Source organism: Drosophila yakuba, chromosome 2R, assembly GCF_016746365.2.
Source record: "Drosophila yakuba strain Tai18E2 chromosome 2R, Prin_Dyak_Tai18E2_2.1, whole genome shotgun sequence".
NCBI classification, from domain to species: Eukaryota; Metazoa; Arthropoda; class Insecta; order Diptera; family Drosophilidae; genus Drosophila; species Drosophila yakuba.
Window position 1 is genome coordinate 19325230 of NC_052528.2, and position 8451 is coordinate 19333680.

At 45.9% G+C, this 8451-nt stretch overlaps 2 protein-coding genes across 2 annotated transcripts; both read right to left on the reverse strand.

The window, feature by feature from the left end:
• Positions 1-3979: 3979 nt before the first annotated feature.
• Positions 3980-5535, reverse strand: LOC6531402 (protein mono-ADP-ribosyltransferase Parp16). The gene has a single exon (XM_002092169.4). The coding sequence runs from the start codon at positions 5225-5227 to the stop codon at positions 4151-4153; it is 1077 nt and encodes a 358-aa protein (XP_002092205.1). The 5' UTR covers positions 5228-5535; the 3' UTR covers positions 3980-4150.
• Positions 5536-6524: 989 nt separating this feature from the next.
• LOC6531403 lies at positions 6525-8412 on the reverse strand. Its single transcript, XM_002092170.4, has 3 exons — positions 7854-8412; positions 7447-7661; positions 6525-6875 (listed from the first exon to the last, which is right to left on the reverse strand). The coding sequence occupies exons 1-3, from the start codon at positions 8362-8364 to the stop codon at positions 6768-6770; spliced, it is 834 nt and encodes a 277-aa protein (XP_002092206.1). The 5' UTR covers positions 8365-8412; the 3' UTR covers positions 6525-6767.
• Between the last annotated feature and the right edge of the window lie 39 nt (positions 8413-8451).

Genomic DNA, 8451 nt, shown 5'->3' on the forward strand with positions numbered 1-8451 from the left:
TATTGTACATTCAAAAAATAAAGAGCAGTTTAAAAGTTACTGATCTGTTCTTTGTATAGGATCAAATATTCTTGAATACTTATTGCGTAAGAAACATATTTGATATGAGCCCGGTACATGAGCAAATATTTTCCATTTTGTGATATATTTACGACACCATATAGTCCTTATATAAGCTTTGTTATTTTTTGAGTGTGATGCAAATTGCGTTTGCGAGCGGGCTGCGCTGATGAGCTCTGTGCATTGCATACTTCGCGGCGCAGACTTTTCAACCTGCCACGGACGCCGCCCATCAGATATTTGTCTCGCGTGGCATTGTTTGTCTTGTGAGTTTGGAGCGCTGCAAGCTCGACAGCTGCCTCGTTTGCCGCCGCCTCTTTAATGTGTGGGTAAATGCGACAAAATTAAGTTAACTGCCAGCATTAATGCACATGCAACAAACCGAGAGAGAGCGAAACTTTCGACGCAACTCTGCCAACTAAGCGGGTTTTGCAGCGCAAATGAAATTTGCCCAAAATGTTAGTTCTCCTTCGTCCGACAGCGAATTATGCTGCCATCAAGCGTGTTTTAAATCAATTGGTTAGCCGAGCTGAGTGACAAATAAACCTAAACGAACGACCACAGTGCGTATGCGCAATGTGCAGCTGCGGCAGCTGGTCCATTTGCTGCTGGCGATGCGATTAGTTGGCCCAGACCGTCACAAGACCACGACCTTTTGTGCCGGGCATTATCTGCGTGGCCACTTGAGCGACTCAAAGGGCACTTTGATCTCAGCAGCCCACACTTCCACCCACCTGAGATTCAACCAATCGCAGAACCAGCACGACACCGAGCCAAATTCTAAACTATTTCAAGTGCTCTAAGATAAATGTTAAGTGTAATAATTATTACTTCAAATTGTCCTTACTAGTTGGGCTTTTATCAGTATCAATGTCTATATAATGATTGTTAATACATATTATTTATCCTTAGATTGGCTGCATTATTTCTCAGTGCTTCATTCCAGAGGAATCTTGATTGCCTTCGGCCATCGGGCTCTTCATGTTGTGGTCACTAAGCAATGGATATGGACACCTGATTAAGGACCAAGTACTTGAAGTTTGCATTTGGCCATAATGGCGGATGCAGCCAGTGCACTGATTAGCAAGGTGCACACACTCGCACACTCGCACACTCGCACACCCTCACACACACGGAGGTGGGGTATCCTTTGAGTTCGGTGCGAGTATTTCCAATAATTAAACAATCGCCCAATACGGAATTGGATACTCCCCCACTTGAATCCATTGAATCGCACCGAATCCCATTCAATTGATTCGAAATGGAGAACTTGGCAGTTCGTTGGGGAAAAGGGGAAACTTCCTGCACGTTGCACTTTGCCCGGATTTTGCCGCCAGGGGTTTCTGGCTACCCCCTGACCATCGGTGGCCACACTTCATTTCTTTTCTTTTTTTTGTTAGCCACGTCGGTACAAATCAATTTATGCCCGGCCAACGTTTGAACAATTTCTGTTTCTGTTTCTGTTTCGGTTTCCGTTTCTGGTTCTCTTTGTGCAATTGACGGGCCAATAATTAAGCCGGTACCCAGGGAAAACGCTCGGAAAACGCATGGAAAAACTCACGGAAAACGGAATGTACCGCTGTCCCCGTCGACTGGCTGTCTTTCCCGGTTATGTGGCCTGTTCTTATGACTCCGGCTGTCGTTGCAAAGTCAATTTCCTTGCTTATTTAAATTTCAAAGCAAATGACAGAAGGTGTTGTTGCGCAGCCACAAACTGGATTAAATTTCGTTTAAAATGTAAATGGAAAAAAGCGTGATAGACAGGTTGGGCTTTTGCCGCCTGAATCGTATCCAAATTGCGTTTACAACGGCGTAACATCAAAAAAAAAAAAGAAAAAAAGAAAGGAAAAGAATCACCGAACGCTGGAAAAACTAAACAAACACCTCATCAAAGAACATCAAAGGACGCCCCCCCTTAAAAAAATAAAAAACAGTAAAAACCCCAAAAATAACCAGGAGGGGAGAAAAATCAAAATCAAAAGGCGAACAGAGCGAAAAAGGTGGTTCGACGAAAGAAAAACATTTTGCTGCGCACGACGCAGAAAATAAAATCAAGAATTTCACACCTTATCAATTTTGCTAGATTAACAAAACGAACAATGGGGTGGGCCGTTCACCACCCATTCCGGCCAGGGAAATTGCATCATCAACGTCCTTGCCGCATTGTGATCGACATCATCATCATCACCAGCTACGTCGTCTGGATGCAGGGAAGCCAACGTCACCACACTTTGTCATTAGGGAAGTCAAAAACTTCGACCCCAAGCGGCGAACTGGCGAAAATCGGGGGATGCTACTCTCTTGCGCTCCGGAAAAGCTCGGGAAAATGGAGAAAGCGGTGGAGAAATCGGTTTGGCTTTGTGTGACGACAGCGTTGACATTTATTTTGATTTCAGTTTCGAGTGCAGAACCTAAGTGGGTGAACTTTCTATTTTCCTTCATCTGTTATCCACTCCAACCTGCTTAACACCCCCAGCCCCTTAATGCACTGAGCAAAAACCGTATGCAATTTTAGATATTTTATTTCTATCTATACAAGCGGAATAAAATGTTGTTAATGGAGAATTTTTAATAGCAATAAATATTTGTAACTAACCGAAGCATAAAAACAGCCGATGTTACTAAATCCAAAACCGTGATTTCAAAAATACGTGTAGTTACTATAAATAATGTATGTAAGATAAGTGTAATATTTTCTCTCTGTGCATTCATGCTAATGTGCATCTTGGCTTAGCTTTCTACTCAGGGGATGGCCTTTTTATTTTGGTGTCGCCGCCACTAAATTGAATTTTATGTGGCGAATGCCAACTTTGATGTGTGCCTTTATTAATGGTTGCTGCGAACTGTCGCCCTTTTGGGTGAAGTGGGCTTTTGGGTGGGGAAAATCATTGGGGTCTAAATCAGCACTGATAGAGCGTCGGCGGAGAGTTTACGGTAATTGCAGCACAAACAGGGGCGAAAACTGCCTGCGAGCTGCTAAGAGCATGTAAATTCAATGAAATATGGCTTGCAAAAATGCCTCGCACAAGCAACGCCTCAAAATGCCAGCAATGCGTCGTCCGTTCTCCCCGTTCCGCCGACCATCTATACATCCGAACATCTGAACAGACGACCATGTGGCCATGTGACCATGTGACCATCTGACCAGCGGCGGAAAAGTCCGGCCATCGAACGGCAGCTTGGAATTCCAGGCATAACTTCTAGCAGCAACGAGCAGACGAGCATATGTAAAAAGCGGAGCCAGCCAGCGCGACACATAAGTACACACGAACACACATTGCTGGCGGGTTTCCATGACACAAAAAAAGGAAAAGCGTGCGAAAAAAAAATGGAATGGAAAATCTAGCCCAGCCAAGTCTCTAAATTGTGTGGCCCTAAAAGTGTCCGGCGGCACATAATGCTCACAGAACGTGCACATAAAGCAAATATGCTGGCGAAACTAAGAAAATAATCTATGGAAATAGGAAAAAAATGCTTTTAATAATAATGCATTTTTATAAAACAAATGAATACGTTTCAATGGTTTTGTAAGCCCATCTGTAAATGGAAAGCATGTTCACAGCTATATGACATTCCCCCTTTTAATGCACTTGGGCTTTTAAAAGGCATTGTAATATTTCTCCCAGTGCAAGCCCACTCACACGCACACACACAAATCTGTCTGTGTCCTTGCCACATGCAACGTCTGCTGAAGCTGCTGCTGCTTTTGCTACTGCTGCTGTTGCCCAATGGCCGCAAGGAATTTCACACAATTGCTAGAAAAATTGCAGAAAATTGAAAATGTGCGAGAGCGCATAAATTTTTACTGCGTCACTTGTGAATGCTAAATTGTTGTTATTTATGTGGGTACTGAAAACACCAAGCTTCGCCAGTTTATCCCTCCCACTCTCTAAAAGCTACGCAAAGAAGTTAGAATCTCTGAAGTTAAAAGAGTTGAGACACAAATCGATTTCATTTCACACATTACAGATGCCTGTCACTGAGTTCTGTCGCCGACTCCACTGAAAATCAAACTGAAGTCGGCAACAGAGCTCGGTTGCAGCTTAAGGTCACAGGATGTTGGGTACTAAAATTAAACGATTATCAATTTTTAAAGGAGACCTCGCTTGAGGACGTGGAAGCCAGTGCGAGCGAACAGGCGAAAGAAAGTGCTTCCTAAGTGAGCCATCGAGGAAACGATCAGCAGGCCAACGCCCAAGGAAATGGCTTCATCCTGGTACTTATCCACCCAGTTGAGAAGTTCTCGAGCGGGCTCCGCCATCAGCTTGATTTGCCTCTCGATTGCGTGTTCGTGGCAACTTTGGCCATACAACAGTAGATACGATACCTGCATGGTGCTCGCATCCTTGATGATCACTTGCTTTTTATCGCCGCTCGTTTCATTGTCCTGGAACACGAACTCCACCACAGCCACGCATCGCAGTATCGATCCGCACCGGGAGCCACCCAAGCCAGCCTGTGGCTTACTCCTGGCCAGAGCCTCATTGATATCGCAGGTAAGCTCCAGGTACTTCCCGTTGGCCAAGGAACTCTGGTTGAGCAGGGCATAGAGCTTCTCCAGCTTGCAGCCGTAGAAGCCCAGGCGCACGGATTCCTTGTTCTCCTGCCGCAAGCGGGCATAGGCCTCCCCTATCTCGTTGCCCTTGCCCGTTCGCACCTCAAAGATTTGGGTGGGCGGACGCTTGGGTGGGGGCATGCCGAGGTGGGCGTACAGCTCCTGGAACTCGCAGGGCCGCAGGGAGCTCAGGGACACGCGATCGGCCTGATCCACCAAGATGTCCGTTAGCAAACGGACCACATTGGGGGAGCAGTCCTGGTAGTCGCAGTGCATGAGCTGTTGCTGCAGCACCTCCAGTCTGGGCGCATCACCCAGCGTATTGAAAACCATATCGATGGTGCTCCAGTGGCTGGGAAACGGTCTCAGTCGCGTTCTGTAGCGATAACTCCAGGCGGCGGCCATGAAAATCGTCCACAGCGCCTCACAGCCCAGAAAATCATCCTGAAGACGGCGCTGGACGAGATGCAGGTCCCTCAAATGAGGCGTTACCGCTTTTATGGGTAGTCCTATGGAATGGGGCAGTAGTGCCACCAAACGCCGCCAGCTGATCCTTTTCGCTGGCATTTGAGCGGGGTATGCCACAGATGTGGCGCCCGAAAGCAGAGTCATTTCCACTGGATTTTCCTGATTTCCCTACCGAGACTAGAATTTGGAAATTGTAGTTCTGCAGAGAGTTTTCGGCAAGCCGTCGGGCATCAATCTAAGCCTCCGAAAATCTCGACAATCGAATGAAGTGTGTCGCTCAGGTCGCAGGTCGGATGATTGCCCCAGACTGGTTGCAGGAGATTGAATTTCGTCCTCGGATGCACTCGAAAAAATAACAAGGCGATTTTGTGCTATACTTTCTTTGCTCGTAAATAATGTTCGGAAAATAAACTTTTACGGCAAATTTGACAAAAAAGTCGATTTTCTTAGCACTCACATTGGAGCATGCAAGCGCTAGAACAAATCTTAGAATTATAAGACCAGTTAAGCAGTTAGTTCTTAGTTTATTTTGTAGTTTTTTCTTCCAGTGCATGCATAGTAACAGTTGCCAAGTGTGATTTCTGGATGGACTTCGGTTGGGTGGCTGGCTGGTTGGTCTGTAATTGATTAATGGAGCCTGATGTCGAATGCCTGATGCCTGATGCCTGCTGTCTGCCGCTTGATGGCTGACGCTCACCTTATGTCGGGGGTGACTTAACCTGGGTTGCCCCGAGATGAGATGGGAACAAACACCACCCACCATCAACCCCCACTGCCTCACCAAGCGGAGCAGAGGTGGAATGGTCAAAGTTGCATCATAGCTACGCAGTTAATTGGATACTTTTTCAATACTTTTATCTCCGACAGCAACCCCATTGGTTGGTTGTTCTGGGTCCTTTGGTCCTCCACCTGCCGCTGCATGCGTAATTTATTGATATACTCGGGCTAAATTATGAGTCTCCTGGGGAGGCGCGAGAAGGAAATAATTTTTTGTTTTCACCGCTCCACCCGCTCCGCTCTGCTTCTGCCCGCGCCTCGGAAAAGCGGAAAAGCGTGAGGCTGCAGGTGTGGGTCTGTGTGGAAATCAGTTAACCGAAAAAGTTTGCAACTTTTTGCCGTGCTCGCTGCCTGTGAAATCAAAGTTGGAGTTTATTCAAATAAACGCCGACATTAAGAGAGTTGCAACTGTTGCGTTGCGCCGTTGAAGGCGTCTCCTGGCATTCGGCGGCATAAATCAGGGCCAACAGCCGTGGCAACTTTTTTCGCAGATAAACTTTTGACGTCATTTAACCCTCTTGTTTTTTGCCAGCCTTTTTCGGGGATGCCTGCAATGTTATTAATATGCCCAAGTTTCTTTTGGCGTTGTCAATTCCCCGGAGGCGCTTGCTGCTAAATAATTCCACTTCCCATCGATTTCCCGCCACCAGGACAAGCGAATGTCTTTAAAGGATTCCCCTTCCGTTTATTACACACTAAATGGGGGCTCATATGCTCCTGGTGGGCAAAAAGTGGCAGATAAACGGGACACTCAGTGATAAGATATTTACCACATTGTTAATAAACAAAATTAGGGTGAAATGTTATTTTGAACTTAGAAGTATATGCAGCAGTTTAAAACATAGGTTTAATTAGCAACATTTAACCCACCAGCGAGCTGAAGACAAGCCCCTAAGACTTAAGCAAACTAAAAGCTGGAGATGGATAGGTACGACTTTACGGACTCCACAATCCGCTCCACATAGATGTTGTTCGTGTGCATGACGAGTAGCAGATTTCGCAGTGGCAATGAGTTCTGAAATGCAGAAGATGAGAGGTGAATCAGTGTGGCGAAATCAATTATCAGAAACACTCTCCATCGGCATTGGAATGGCTGATAAATGTATATGGTTTCGGGGCTGGGAAAAATAAATATAAATTGCCTGCTGGCTGTCGATTTGATTTCATAAATATGTGCCTCACGTAGCCCAGCTCAATTGCCAATTAGAAGCGAGGCGAATGGAAAAGCACTAGGAAAAGCGGCCGAAAAAGCATTAAAAAAAAAAAAGAAAAGGCGGTGGCACTTGAAAATTCTGTGGCATCAACGGAAGTTGATTTGTATACGGAATCGCATATAAAGGTTGCCCATTTTTAACCTGTACCTTTCCTGGCCAAAACTCAATAAAGCAATCGGGAATTTTTCTCACGTCCCTCTAGGAAATTATTATGGAGCTGGCAGTCGAATAGAATTCCTTTAAACAATTTTCCCCTAACACACGCGTAGCCAGGAGCTAGGAGGAGGTTGGGGCCATCGAGCAAACAAAGCGTGTCCCCTGGCTGAAATACAATTACCACATGGTGGACCCGGGAACCAATTGCCAACTCACCTGCAAGCCGCTCAAAATCTTGGCAAACTTTGGACTGCTTATGCTGTCGACCAATGCTGCGAACTGTTTGTTGCTCTCAAACTCGTCGAAGAACTGGGCGTACAGTTGGTCCTGCGGCAGAATTTCCAGGACCCTCTTCACCATCCCATGGAGGCCAGTCTGTGCTTCTCTAGCGGCGGAGCTGCCATCTTCGGTGGTTGTGGCTTTGGTAGGCCCTGAAAGAAAGTCATGAATGAATAAATGCCTTTGTAAAAACTATTATATTATATTTTATTGTGAACTTTGTAGAATAAAATGTACACATACTGCAGTTTCATATTCATATTCTCCTTGGTGGATTTTACGGACATGAATACCAATAATTAAGGGCAGCATTTACACAAACAAAAGTCAATACTCATACGCACCGTTGACCGCAGCGGAGGTCAAAATGGCGGGCTTGAACGCTCCTGCCACGGAATGCATCACCTGGACCACATCTAGACCGTGGGCACCCAGATAGTTGGTGAACTCCAGGACTTCTGGTAGTTGAAGTATTTTCCGCTTAATGTCCGCAAAAAAACTGCTAGTGAGGAAGGCATAGTCCCGTTGAAACTCCGAATCGTGGTGATAATAATGGGCGGCTATGGTCTGGACTTCTAGCAGGGGAATCAGAGCAACAAAGGCGCTTAAATCAACGGAATTGTTTACCGGATTTGGCTTTTGACGACTCAAAAATATTAAATCATCGGACGCATTGCCTTGTCCACTTTCGTCACTCTCTTCGCTGGCGGTTCCATCGAGGGTCACGAAGCCAATGCCACTCACATCCGATTCGTCACTATTCGGCCTGATTAGTTCGTCCTGTGGAAAACCCATCGAAAGGGAAATTCCAGTGGCAAAAACGCCCAAAACCCAAAACAGCTGACCGCGATTCATACTGCCGATGTGATCTTCTGTGCCGATTCTGAACTTCTGACAGTCTCTTCTCACGGTACTTTTTTCTCCGCGGATTTGTGGAGACTT

Excerpts from the sequence above, each read along its gene's own strand:
- LOC6531402 (XM_002092169.4), bottom strand. The coding sequence starts at position 5,227 with ATGACTCTGCTTTCGGGCGCCACATCTGTGGCATACCCCGCTCAAATG.
- LOC6531403 (XM_002092170.4), bottom strand. The coding sequence starts at position 8,364 with ATGAATCGCGGTCAGCTGTTTTGGGTTTTGGGCGTTTTTGCCACTGGA. Across the intron at positions 7,662-7,853 it reads GACCTCCGCTGCGGTCAACG|GGCCTACCAAAGCCACAACC; the intron begins GTGCGTATGAGT and ends ACTTTCTTTCAG. Across the intron at positions 6,876-7,446 it reads AGATTTTGAGCGGCTTGCAG|AACTCATTGCCACTGCGAAA; the intron begins GTGAGTTGGCAA and ends TCTGCATTTCAG.